Source organism: Odontesthes bonariensis, chromosome 10, assembly GCF_027942865.1.
Source record: "Odontesthes bonariensis isolate fOdoBon6 chromosome 10, fOdoBon6.hap1, whole genome shotgun sequence".
Classification (NCBI taxonomy): Eukaryota; Metazoa; Chordata; class Actinopteri; order Atheriniformes; family Atherinopsidae; genus Odontesthes; species Odontesthes bonariensis.
This window is the reverse complement of record NC_134515.1, coordinates 30,168,259-30,182,227: the sequence shown is the minus strand read 5'-3', so window position 1 is coordinate 30,182,227 and position 13,969 is coordinate 30,168,259. Positions and strand designations below refer to the sequence as shown.

The window sequence follows — 13,969 nt, the reverse complement described above, 5'->3', positions numbered from 1 at the left end:
CAAAGTACTAAAATGGATTTCTATGAGTTGTTACTCCTAGAAATAAAAATAAAAAAACTCATTCCCACTAAGTCCATCACTCTTTTTTTCTCTCTCTGGTTTTTCTGCTGCATATATCTGCTCTGAACCACAGCTGTGCAGTTCTTATCAGCTCAGGGGAAAATTGAAACATCAGCGCTCGGTGAACTCCGGTTCCCCTTCAGCTGTGTCATCAGCTGATACATATCAGAAGCCAAGCAAATATTTAGAAGGAAATTACATGCGTGAGGGCACTGTGCCTCTGCTGCATGACATATTTACTGTAAATATCCTTCATTTTTGTTGAATATGACACACATTGCATGTAAGGGCGTTTTCTTTGAATTCCTGCAGTAGGTTTATGTTCAGCTAGAATCTTTCTTACTTTCGGTTGTTTGTTCCTTAGATTCAAAAGACAAAGTGACGGTTCCTACGACAAGCTTTCCCAGACTCTCTGCATCTGACGATCAGTCACCTCTGGCATCTCCATCCTCTGTCTCCCTCTCTACCTCGGAACGGTCCCCATCTTCCACCAAAACATTTGCCTCTGATGAGCTCTCCGCAGGAGACCGCAGGATGGCTGGATCCCCTGGTCCTGGGCAGGACCATGGCAGGCAGGCTCACAGGTCAAGAGGGCAGCAGCCAGCTCACCTCAACCATAAGCGCACCACCAGCCCCAACGCCCACAGCAGAAAGACAGGAAGGAGCGACTCTAAGTCTGGCAGTCCCAAAAGAGTCACTGAAGATTGGACGGATCACGCACAGCGGTCCCAGAGTCCACGAAAAACCGAGCGAGGCCATGGTGGATCCCTGGAAGATGTGAGCAAGGAGAGATCAGCCCAAGGGCAGAGGGACCACCACTCTTCTAGTCCAAGGAAGGGCTCCAAGAGGGAGCATGACCCTGTTCTGCCGTCAAAGAATCTCGAAGAACCTCACAGCCCCAGGCGCCCGGCTGGCCAACAGCCCAGTGTTTCCACTGGTGAAATGAAAGACTGGAGACACAAGGGGGAGGATGCCACTTACTGGCAGGAGAGGGGGGCTACAGAGAGCGGAGACAAAAGCTGGGGGACGGGCGAGCGCCACAGAAAGGGAAAGAGGGCAGAGAAAGAGGCAGCACCTCAAAAATCCCACAGGGAGAGGGCCGGGTCGGATGCTGACACTGGCACGCTGGGCCAAAGGAGCGGGAGAGAGAAGGGGGATAAAGAATATCGAGAGAGCAGGTACCAGGGCCCACCGGAAGAAGTTAACCGAAAGGATCCCAGAGAGTCCAGCAGTAGCATCCAGGACCCCAACTGCAATGGGACTGGCACCAGCAAGAAGGCTCCCATCACTCCTGGCCCATGGAAAGTTCCCAGTTCTGCCAAGGTCCAGTCCCATGTGGACACGGCGTATGCAGACGTCTGAAATCCCTCCAGGACTTTGAGAAGATTCAAAGCAGAGCCTCTAAGAAATGGACATGCAGACCAGAAGGATGTTTTTGTAGACATTTCAGATATAGCGGATCACTGTGTAACCAGCAGCATAGCTTCTCATTGATCTTTTTTTGGTTTGTTTTTTCACCCAGTTTGCCTCAGACAGTTTGCATCAAGCTGCTGACCTCTGACCTGACATGTACCTACATGAGTATTTATACTGTACAACGATGCGTCGGCTTGTGTGTGTGCGGGTTTTAAGCTAACAGATGGGTTTTGAGTGTGATTTTTTTTTTTTTCTGTTTTGTTTGGAAGTCTTTTTGTGCCAATGAGAGACTCCGGTTGTCACGAAGCTGCTCCTGATAGCGCTCACTGTGAAACAGTTCGTCGGCCGATTGGATGAAGTGCTCCACATCTCTACCCAGCCAGGTGAAGGATCCTGCTTTGTCACTTTGAAGGTTTAAAGGCACATTCATGCACTCACACAGCTTTTATACCAAGTAAGATGGAATCACTGTAATTGTCACGACTGGTTGAAGGAAAAGTGAGACCGCCGGGTGCAAAACTGTGTCTTAGAAGTCATTTAATGTCTGTGTGCGTCTGAAGACGTGAATCCCATTTGGGTGGAAAGAGTGCCCTGGGGCTTTATATGCATCAATGAGCAGACCAGATACTTGTGGTTATAGTTCTAATGTTTGTTACATGTGTTGTAATGATAAAGCATAATGTAATTTATTGAAATTTTAGGGAAACAAAACAGTCAGTACACATGTCCATGCCGAGGCATTTCACTTTGGATGTGAAGGCGGAGCATGTAGATACGCAACACCATTAAGAATAATTCCACTATAACATATGCAGATTGTACATTGTTTTTCATGGTGTGTAAACAGCCTGAGTCATCATGTTGTTTACTGCTACACTAAGTATGTATACAAGCTGGATGATGGTGGGCCAGTGTATTTTAGATATTGCGCTAGCGTTGTCCATTCTTAATCTGAAACGTGTGTTGTTCAACAAAGTGATCATTCATTCATATACTGACACATAATTTAGATGGAAAAGAGCCTGATTTACACAAAAAAAAAAGCAAAAACTCTGCCTTCAATTTCCTTCAAACTTTAAGAGCTATATGTATTTTAATCACTAACGTAGCCACGAAAGCGAGCCGTTTTTGTCCTCGTTGGGAACCCATGACTTGCGTTTTTGTCTCGTATGTGACCCATAATGTTGTAGGTTTAAAGGGTCGTTTTGCTTGGAATTGTTGTCACGTTTGCCTCATTAACAAAACCAAACCCCCCCACCCAAAGAATGCAGCAAAGTTTCCACATATGGAGCAAGGCTGCTCCTTGGAAAACGGCTGCACTGCTTCCTTGGGAGTCTGATTGAGATTATGCTACATTTTTAATCAAAGTGGGATTTAAGTCTCATTAAAAAACAAATAAACAAGAAAAGATGGAAACGTTCACATCAATCAGCCGTGCCCTGCTCTGAAGACAAATTGTAGCATTAAAACGTTTCTACTGTGGACTACAGAGACATCTGGTGCTTCACGCAGCTCATAGCTTCATTTTTAGCCGGCCCTCTCAAGGATATGAAGAAGTAACACGTGCATATATTTTGTGTGACCACTTAATAATTTACAGGCCCAACTTATTGTTGATATGTTGGGCCACTATTATTTACCGTCTGTGTCATTCCCATGTATGATAGGGTGGCCTTGCATTGCTCCAACATATTTAAAGATAAAGTCATAGTTTTGACATCACAGTAGATGTAAATGTTTATAAATTGTACAGCACCTGTATAAAAAAAATTGCCTTCATGCAGAAAAGAACAATCTCTGTAAATCGTCTCATTATTTTTTTAAGGGAACAGAGAGGAAATGACATAATGGGTGAAAAGAAATAATTTGGTAATGGCCTAATGTTCATGCACTGAGAAATAAAGGTTTACTGATTAAACAGGACTGCGTTGTTGTTTTCTTCTTTTAGGTTTCATCTTTTACCGCAGGAATCTGGAAGAATAAGTAACACGGTTTACATTTCATGTTTCCTGTTTATCCTGTTGTGGGGGGGGGGGGCGCAATTGAGCTTCATTTGCAGAATTCAATTTGGTCTACGGAGCAAAAAATAACAACAGATACTCCAGGAAAGAGGAGTAAAAAACAAACATTTCATAAAGACAACATTTCACAAAACAACTACAATCAAAGCACAAACCATATGATTGGTTGGTTATAGTTACTTTTTGTGTTGTAAAAGTTGTGGTTTGTTCAGTGAAATCTTGTTTGTTTGTGCGTTATTTTGTGTTTACTGTTTTGTTATTAACGAAATTTTGTTGTATATATTTTTTTGTCGGGTTTTGTACATCTGAATTTGACACTCCTTTTTCAATCATTTAAACATCCTTTTTTTAGCACAGTTACTTGCTTCCCACGGTAATTGGGCAATATCACTTGAAGTCGTCACAAATCTTTTTCTCCTCTGTGGATAGTGAAGCACTTTTTTTTATTTTATTTTATTTTTTTTTTTTTATTCATTTTTATTGCAATTAAAGAACAATGACAGAGACATGGTATGACAATAAGGCAAAACGAGGATATAACAATGTAAAGTACAATTTAGATTAGGTAGTGAAGCACTCCCTCTCGTGGCTAATAAAATGAACCATGACGTAAGCTGAGCTGAGACGAGTGCGTGCGGAGCCGCACGCACTCACTACAGTTTAAACTCCAAGTCCCACGTCGCTGCACAACAACTGCAAACTACATCCCCGACAGTGCAGTGCGTGCGCGTGCGCACAACAAAGCTGCAGACTACAAATTCACCGCAGGAGGACTACAGGTTGTCGCGGACATGCGCAATAACAGCCCAGAGTCATTTAAATGTACCGTACGTGCAAAGATGGCAGCTCAAGTGGACTTGGTCCGTTCGAAAGTAAAAGACGGAAGGATGAGGGACAGCTTTGAAAGATTCATCAAAGAGAAGAAAAAGAAGAAGAAAAGGGACGTGTCGCCGCCGGCGGACAAACGGGAGATGCGCGAGAAAGAAGTGAAGAAAGTGAGGCTCCATCTCCAACACATCCACCGACACGCTGAGCACCAGAGCCAGCAGCCGCAGCAGCCGCAGCAGCAGAACCCCAAAGCCCACAACTTCACCGCGGATAAACACGCTCTGCACCTCCGCCGCCAGCAGCACAGCCACGGCCTCAGCAACGGCACCAAGCAGAGCCTGCAGCCCACTTTCCCCCCGCAGAAGAAGGTGGCGGTGCCCCCCCAGCCACCTGCGCTCTTCACTTTCACGCCCCTCAAAGTGGTGAAGGCCAGGCCGCAGGAAGTCAAAGACAAGCACAGCAGGGACAGAGATGTGACGCTGAAGCTGAAGAAGGAAAACTCGGAGGCAAATGTGAAACATGCAGAACTTAAGAAGGGTGAGTTTTACTGTCATGTTTGCACGGAAATGCTCTAAACTCAGTGTACAATATATTTAGGAGTGAGCAAGGGCTATCATGTGGGGATACAGATATAAGATGCTTGTATGTTTAATTGTGTGGACAGATTGGTCCACAAAGGACAGGAGATATATTTGTAAACCCCTGTATATTAAAGCTGTGTGTGCCTAGCAATGAATACGGTAATCATTTCTCCTCTGATGCATTATGGTTTCACCATAGAGTCATCAGATGCATCACACAGCAAATGATCATTCCCTCTCCCCGGTCTCTGCGGGTGCCCTGCTTCCCTAACTTGTAACTGTCTGTGCACTTGTAGAGCCGAGGCCCCACAATGAGAATGGCAAGTCTCTGACACTGGAGGAGTACCTCCTCAAAAAGAAAAAGAAGAAAAGGAAGCACCACGAGGACGACCACAGAGCCAGAAAGGTTCGACACACCCACAACAAAGCGGTGCAGACCGAGTGTGCGGTGCTCGGAGTTGCTCTCACGACGTCCATACGCCATGACGCCTCGCTGCCTGGCCTCATAAAGAAGGAAAGCAGTCGCCATCCCGGCAGAGACGCTGTGGACAACCACCCGCCCTACTTCTGTGCTCTCAAAATGGGCCACGCTCCCTTTCTCTCCCATCAGGACCACTCCATCCGCAGCGCCTGCCTCCAGACGGGCACCAGGTACGGACGCTTCATACACGAGGAAAAGCAAACCAATGGTGGGGGGGTGGTTCTGCACGCCTATGCTGATGAGTTGGCCTGCCTCAGCCCTGCCGAGATGGAGTGCTTTGCCCGGGAGTTCCTGGAGTTGGCCTTCGCTGAGAAGCCCAGAGGCGCAGCCGCCTACGCCCTGACGGTGGTGCACGGGGCAGCTACGTACCTGCCCGACTTCCTGGACTACTTTGCCTTCAACTTCCCCAACACGCCAGTCAAGGTGGAGATACTGGGCAAGAAAGACATCGAGACCACCACGATCGGCAACTTTCACTCTCAGGTACGTGGCAAAGGCACGAGGAAAGATGCCAAGCGAAACCCTGCACCATCTTGGTTCCAAGTCGTCCCTCTTACGGTAGCCGTCCACTATTCCGGCACGTCAACGTAACTCGCCGGATTGGATGCCTAGTCTCGCCGTGTTGCTACTGCAGTGGGCGTGTACAGAGGGGCTTGTATACGAAGTTGTAGATAGAACATACGGGCTCCGGGGGAAAGTAAATAACTTGTGATTTTAACCAACCGAAGTTTCTCCCTCTAAAAATTTGAGTTTTGGAGGGAAATTAATGTGTATAAATCGTCAGCAATGGAACATTATTTCGTATTTCACCATGGCTGTGGATCTGCGAGCGAGGAGAGCTGCTGCTGCTGCTGCTGCTGCTGCTGCTGCTGTGCTGCTGCTGCTGCTGCTGTGCTGCTGCTGCTGCTGTGCTGCTGCTGTGCTGCTGCTGCTGCACTGCTGCTGCCGCTGCCGCCGCCGCCGCTGCCGCTGCCGCTGCTGCTGTGCTGCTACTGCTGTGCTGCTGCTGCTGAGCCGACACAGGAGATCACATGATCTACTTTCATTGGATAACGCACTCCGTCTGCCGTGGCAAATTTGCATAAAGTTTGGCCGAGCCCAACTTTTTGACGTGCCGCAGGTCCGCCGCTCGCCGTGCCGGAATCCCAGCATGCTTTGCGAGCACGGCGACAACGATCGGCCGGATTTCATTGAAAATGAATTGAATGCGTTGGATACGGCTTGACGTGCCGGAATAGTGGACGCCTACCGTTAGGGACTGCAGGGAGGAGAAGGACTCAGTCAGATGTTCTGTTCATGCAGTGAAACTCTCAGTTCTGATCACTTCACAACTACTGAGGCTGCGGCTACACGGAAACGTTTTTCACTGTAAACGATACTTTTTCTTATCGTTTGGCTGTCGCGGCCACACGGAGCCGGCGTTCGCACTACCCCAAAACGATAGTTTTTGAGAACGGGTTCCAGAGTGGGAAGATTTGAAAACGAGGTCGTTTCGTTTCCATTGTTACAGCGAAAACGTTTTTGCGTCAGTCAAACGTTGACGCTGTGAGACTTCTCTATTGTCTCACAGCGTGGTGTGACACAGTGGCGTGTGTACTTCATCGTTTTCATCCGTTTTCGTCTGGACCTGGTCGCAAGAATTTTCGTAACCGTTTTAAAAAAAAAACCTTGTTTCGTTTTCGTGTAGCCGTAGCCTTAGTCACAGCAGAAATGAGCGCTTTGAGAGCAGACTGACCATCTAGAGCAGTGGTTTCCAAAGGGGGGGCCCGCCAGGGGGCACTAGGGGGGCCTCAGAAAATTGGAGTGAAGATAAGAAAAAAATGCAAAAATAAAAAAATAGAATTACATTTTTTTAAACATCATTATAAAAAATTGTCACTTTTTTTAATCAGTATTGTAAAATACAATTTATAATAATATATCATATCGAAATGTTATTTGCCATGCTTGTCTTTCTGATTGGCTGCCAGTCAAAACATCGTAGACCTGGCGGTTTGCGCCTGTTCTCGAGCTGCTCTGCTCCTCAAGCTAGCGTGTAGGTAGCTAGCCAAAATGGACAGATTTTTGACTACGAAGAGACTGAAAGAACTGGCCAACTAGAATCAGAAAATATGAGGCAGCATACATTAAGTTTGGCTTTACAGCCATACAGAAAAATGGCCACGATTGCCCGAAATGCGTCCTCTGTCTGGAGACCCTCTCAAATGGTTGTTTAAAACCTTCGAAACTTCAGCGTCACTTGATACAAAAACATCCGTCAGAGTCCGAAAAAACGGTTAACTTGTTCAGATAGATAGATAGATACTTTATTGATCCCGAAGGAAATTCAAGCATCCAGTAGCAGACATAATAAAACAGTAAACATGTTGATACAATAATAAACACTTTAAAAACAATGTAAGAATTTAAAAAACTGTTTAAGAATATAAAATATAAAGTGACCAGTGAAGTGACATGAAAGTGAAATATAGACGTAAAGAAGAGCATTTAGTCAGGCTGCATTCACACGGCGAGCTACTGTCCGTGAAGAAAAGAAAGAAAATACCTTCTAAAAGTTGATGTTTCCTTACATATTTTGTAGCATTGTCTGTGGTTTGCAAAGGGGGTCCTCGGCCAGAAGCTAAAACTGTTTGGGGGGCCTTGGCATGGAAAGGTTTGGGAACCCCTGATCTAGAGCATTTAGGTAGTACACGGCATTTGGTCACATCATTTCCCTGCCGATGTGTGCGACCATCGCGTTGGATAGGAACATCAGCTGTGTGCATAGCAGTGTTCACGAGCCGGGATGATGAAGCCTTTGATTGCAGGGCGGCTTATTTTCTCCGCAGGTCTGGACACCGCAGACCTCGCGGAGCTCGCGTGCAATAAATTCAGTGGTATGACTCATAGGCTGTGGTCTGCAGCGTTGCTGCGAGACACACACGATTGTCGCTGTGCATGGATTTCCAATGCTTGTAATATGGAGGCCATGCTTGCTGGCAGGTGACTGGCCAGAGGGATTTTATTTGGAGGAAAAGGATCCGTAGAGTGCAGCTTTACCTTTTGACATAGAAAATAATCAGTCGCATTAGAGGGCAAATTCTACCTCTGGCTGTAATCACTAACCCATTCACAAAGGATGTGTGAGAAATGACCACACAAAGCAGCCACCGAGCACAATAAACACCCTTCATGATGCTTTTTTGTTTTTTAAACCTTATTTGAGAAAAATCAAGGTGTAGATTACGTTTATAGTTTAGCTGGTTCAGAGTGTAGCACGTGTTAAAGGTGTCTTCTGTCCCAGGTGAACAGGACTTACTGCTCAGGGACATACCGAGCTGGACCCATGAGGCAGATCAGCTTGGTGGGAGCCGTGGACGAGGAAGTTGGAGACTATTTCCCCGAGTTCCTGGACATGCTGGAAGAGTCGCCGTTTCTAAAGGTCTGAGGACGATTATTTTTCCTTTTTCAGTTTCTAATCTTAGTAATGCCCCAGCTCTGCTTTGTGTGCTCGACCGCACCGCGACAGTCACAGCAGGAACAAAATGGTGGGGCCAAACACATTGGCCCCTGACCAAAATTGCACAAAATCTAATTCTAAAGTTTCTCCAGGTGGAACTCTAACCACGACCTGACTCAGCTGTGCACATCTCCAGACTGATCTATTTTCATACACATTCAGCAGAAAGAGGACATTTTTACAAATGTAGCTCATTCAGCACATAGGGTCCAAACTAAATGCTTATTGGAAGTGCGTGGCATTTCACCGTTAGTTTTCGGATGGATGAAAATGTGTAATTGCACAAATTTCAATGTTAGATATTTGATGTTTCATTAAATTATCATCAAACCAAAGTCACAAACCTTTCTGTTATTCCAAAAAGAAGGAAAAACAAAAGAAAAGCATTGTGTGTGGCAGCAGAAAAGCCTCAAACAATACAAGCTATGAGTAGTAGTGGGTCTGTTAGTTGTATACCATGCCTATGACTCGTTTGTATCCTAATAAAAATGATTTTACTGCTGCACACACAGACATATAAGTAAACGACACACTCCACCAAGCAGGCGTGCCTGTACAATTTAAAAAGAAAAAAATGAAAGAGGGCAAGCAGCAGTTGTCAACAACATTCGAGGCACCCACCCGAGCAAACTGGCTGCCGGGTTTCCCCCAACATACGTGTTTATTTTCCTTAATGCCTACTGAAGCGCCAGAAAGAATGCAGGGGCATACAAAATGAATAAATGCACAAATGAACGTCCGGCAGCTTTAACCAGTACTGACTGAGCCCGTCTGTGGCAGGTAAACCTCTGTGCAAAAGTTAAAAATCCGATGTTTTGGCACTGGAAGCGGCGGTGAAGAAGGACTCAAAAGCAGCAACATACAAGGAGTGTCCTGCTGTGACTTGAGGTGTGATGGAGAGTCCTACAAACTGCGATGCTCCAGATAAATCTGTCGAACACATTCAGGCATTCAAAAGGGAGGAAGTGTTATCGGCGTCTGTGTAATTACTGTCATCGGCCAGAAGAGGGAGACCATTCATCACATTTCAGTGTTTCTGTTGAATAACAAAAGATAGACAGTAAAGATAGTAAATGTAATGTACGAGCCGTGCATATTACTTTGATTCCTCAGGCCAGAATCACACTGAACGTACAGAAAGCCCACTGAAAAGTGCATCCCTCCATCATAACAACTTTTCATTATGTTGGACTTTTGATGGCAGTTTTTGTAAAACTACTGAATGAACAGTGTTTTGTCACAGATGTATCCAGTCTGACAGAGCTCAGCAGCATACTGTATTGGTATGTCAAAGAGGCTGGTGGAAAACTGTGCATGTCAAATGATGTGTTCAGTGTAATATCTGTGTAATACCTCTTATGTGCGCGCAACCGTAGATGACCCTGCCCTGGGGAGGCCTCTCCAGTCTGAAGCTCGACTGCCGCTCCCAGAGTGATGATGGGCCCATCATGTGGGTGCGACCAGGAGAACAAATGATCCCCACTGCTGACATGCCCAAGTCTCCATTCAAACGGCGCAGGTACACCCTCACGTGTGAAGGACATCTTGAAAAACAGCTGCATAATAAAGAGATGCGTGCAGTTATGTGAAACAGAAAAGCACACAGTCTTTCAGTAACAAAGTAAAGAACAAAAGAAAGAAAATCTTACGAAGTAAATATTACCTCAGATGAACAACAGCACATTTTATATTACACTGTCAGTATTTGTTTTACAGAAAGTAAGCCAAAATGCAGAAACGGTGCGTGAAAAACTAAGTTCACTCTCACTGCTTCCGTAGGAGCTCAGAGGGGAATTAGCAGCCCGGCGCTGCTACTCAAATGTAACTGATTAACTGATCAGATAGTGAGGACACCTCTGGAGCATTTGGATGTGTGACATGAACACAGTGTCCACAAAATGTCCCTGATACATAATTCCTTAGGGTGTATTTCCTGTTTCATTCAACAGTAAGTGAGTGAAATATTAAGGAAAAACAATGAAATTATGCAGTAGAATTTACCATCGCTAAGCAAAGTGACCATCAATTACAACATCTTGTCTGGTTGTTCTTCCCCCGTTTGTCCAGGTCTATGAATGAGATAAAAAACCTGCACTACCTCCCGAGAGCCAGTGAGCCTCGAGAGGTTCTGTTCGAGGACCGGACTAAGGCGCATGCTGATCACGTGGGCCAGAGTTTTGACTGGCAGAGCACAGCTGCTGTGGGTGTGCTGAAGGCGGTGCACTTTGGAGAATGGTAGTTAGCATGCAAAGATGGATACTGCACTCTGATAAATAGTCTCCGCTTAAATCACATCTTTAGTAATATGATGAAACCTATTCAATTAAATCTCTCGTAGGGATAACCGGCCTCGGATAACCAAAGATGTGGTTTGTTTTGATGCTGGGGACTTTAATGATGTGGTCCACAGCCTGCAGCTGGATCTGTATGAGCCCCCTGTCTCTCAGGTGAGGAGTGCGGTTTTCATCCATAATACATTTCAGTGTCTTTATAACCACAAGTTCTGTAAATACATTACAACATGTGTCTTTGTGCAGTGTGTCCAGTGGGTGGATGATGCTAAGCTGAACCAGCTGAGGAGGGAAGGCATTCGTTATATCCGTGCACAGCTATGTGACGATGATATTTACTTCATCCCAAGAAACGTCATCCATCAGTTCAAGACGGTGTCCGCAGTCTGCAGCCTCGCCTGGCATATCCGCCTCAAGCAGTACCATTCAGGGGACATGGACACAAAGGAGGAGCAGCAGCCCAATGATCTGAGCCCCACCTCAGGCAGACTCTCCTTTTCCTCCCCTGCCAGGCCCGACTCCACCCTAACCCCCTGTGCAAGACTGCAGGGAGACAACGTCCAAGGCAGGGTGGCCAAAACTGAATTGCCAGAGTTCCAGAGGCCAGCGACGCCCTCCAAGCAGTCGCAGTCAGCCCCTCCGCAGCCCACCAAATCTACTCACCTCCGTCCAGCGTACAGGGATCCACACCTTTTCTTCACCTCTGTCCCCTCTGGGTGTACACCGTCAAAGGAGCCCTCCCTGCCAAAGTCTCATGGCCACACTGCAGAAATCCCCAAACGACCTCAGCACCACCCCTGCTGACACTCTTTATGTCAACTGCGTCAGGGATTATGTCAAGACATTTTAGACTGAAACTGACATCTGACTCAATCAGGAATCCTTTCAACTTAAATTATTCTTCACGTTTTTTAAAATCGCAATATCACTGAAAATGTTCTTGGATGCGTTTCCTCTTTTTTTTTTTTTTTTAATCCTACTGTAAGTAGTATGTTAATGGGACAAAATAATATATATTTTGTTATTTTATATTGGTTACACCTAAACTGGAACTTTCAGCTGTTTTATTTAAAAGATGTGTATGGTGTAAAAAAAAGGAAAAAAAAAGCAAATATTTTGGGACTGACATTGTAAGGTGTAACGTTTTTTGTATAAGGTTTTTTTTTTCTTGAGTTATACCGACGGTTTAGCCGTTTCTTTGACAAACTTCTGTTATGGAAGATTTAAAATCAATGGAGATGGAAGAATTCTTAAGATAAGATTTCTTTGGAAGCATGATATTGACATTCTGCGTAATTAGTGACTTCGGTATGTTGAGTAGCTTCACCTTGAACGGATATATTGTTGGTCATCATTAAAGGGCCATCAGGTCTTTGCTATATGAATCAAAAGCTTGGCACATGAACATATTTATTTATCTATTCATTTTTTTGTTGTTATTATTTTTATGTGAAGAAGATACTTTTTTCTCTCAAATGACACGACATAGCCTACAATTATCATAGCATTTTATACGTGTTATAAGTTGGTGTTTTGACAGTTTGTTATTTAAAGAGCATTTTATAAAGGTCCCCATTTTGTTTAATACTGTTTTTTTGTTTTTTTTCATGTTTTCTCAAAACTGAGCCCAACTAACTAACTAAAGGGGGGGGCTAGCTAGCTAGCTAGCAGCTACTCAAAACAGGGACAGGCGAATGCTCAATGTTAAATGTTCATAATGGTTAACTTTTGCGTCAAAAAAAAAAAAACTACTATGAAGCATTTGTTCAAACTGCTATAAGTTTACTTGGCCTGGGTTGTTTTAGATATCAAATGTTCTCCTGTTTTTTTTAGCAGCTGCTAGCTTGTTTGTTCCACTAGCTCCAATCCATCTCCTTGTTTTCTCTATAAGCGCTTGCACTTAGCAATAATGGTCTGAATCTTTTCTTCATGTTTGAAGTATGTGTTCAGAATTTGCTTTGTAAATATTACAGTATGTTGTTGTTCTACCTTGAACATGTGAATGTTGTTGCTCATTCTTTTGATACCGTTCAACCATCTAGTTTTAGCAGGTAAATATCACTAGGGTGTTGAGGGCACCATTGTAGAGGGTTACTGTGGTTGTAAATGTATGGCAGCAGATGGTTAGGCTTGATTCTACAAGTACGGGGAGAATGTACACAAAAAGGTCTCTTATTCTTTAATGCCATCACATTTAAGGAGGATGATTTTTTTTTATTTTTTTTTTACCTGTTTCTTTTGGGATTGAGATTTACAGTTCATCTGAATCTCACATAGGCCTTTGACCCGTTGTTGAAAAAGTAGTCCTTTGTAAGGGAAGTGATGTTACACTGACTGCATCCTTGTGCTGTACTTGGCTAACCTAATTTAAAGCTGAAAGATTTTGTTTGGTTTCTGACCCTCATTCCATGCCACCTGAAAGCAAATAATTCCCTCGTCACTAACTGATTGAACATGATGCCTTTCACACATATTCTGGATTTGTTTTCTTCTTTGAAAATCTGGCTTTCCACCTGATCTCAACTCGTGTTATCATTGTAGTAGACATAAAAAATTGACAAAGTGCTTTCATATTTGCCTTTTGTCACATTATGGTGTGACTCTGATGCCCTTTGTTAATGCTTGTACTGAGACATCCCCAATGATTTTTGTCAGTTGTTCGGCTGATGAGTTACGGACAGTAGACAATCTGGTATTGGCGTGATTCAGTCTTATTAAAACAGGGAAAAAAAACACAATCACAATGCATAAACGTCCATATTTTTTTAATAAATTATTGTGTGCATTTGCTT

At 44.4% G+C, this 13,969-nt stretch overlaps 2 protein-coding genes across 2 annotated transcripts in view; both read left to right on the top strand.

Annotated features, from left to right (window-relative positions):
- Positions 1–3,399, top strand: part of magi3a (membrane associated guanylate kinase, WW and PDZ domain containing 3a) — a 136,654-nt gene extending 133,255 nt beyond the window's left edge. Inside the window, exon 21 of the mRNA XM_075475219.1 lies at positions 425–3,399. Coding sequence (XP_075331334.1) covers positions 425–1,422 — 998 coding nt within the window. The 3' untranslated portion in view covers positions 1,423–3,399. The remainder of the gene's footprint in view (positions 1–424) is intronic.
- An 866-nt stretch (positions 3,400–4,265) lies between these two features.
- rsbn1 (round spermatid basic protein 1) lies at positions 4,266–13,902 on the top strand. The gene is made up of 7 exons (XM_075475218.1): positions 4,266–4,862; positions 5,203–5,870; positions 8,671–8,808; positions 10,263–10,405; positions 10,954–11,121; positions 11,225–11,333; positions 11,424–13,902. The coding sequence occupies exons 1-7, from the start codon at positions 4,289–4,291 to the stop codon at positions 11,979–11,981; spliced, it is 2,358 nt and encodes a 785-aa protein (XP_075331333.1). The 5' UTR covers positions 4,266–4,288; the 3' UTR covers positions 11,982–13,902.
- The last annotated feature ends 67 nt before the right edge of the window (positions 13,903–13,969 follow it).

Coding starts and splice junctions, on each gene's coding strand:
- rsbn1 (XM_075475218.1), top strand. CDS start 4,289: ATGCGCAATAACAGCCCAGAGTCATTTAAATGTACCGTACGTGCAAAG. Junction 10,406..10,953: donor TCTCCATTCAAACGGCGCAG/GTACACCCTCAC, acceptor CCGTTTGTCCAG/GTCTATGAATGAGATAAAAA. Junction 11,334..11,423: donor ATGAGCCCCCTGTCTCTCAG/GTGAGGAGTGCG, acceptor GTCTTTGTGCAG/TGTGTCCAGTGGGTGGATGA.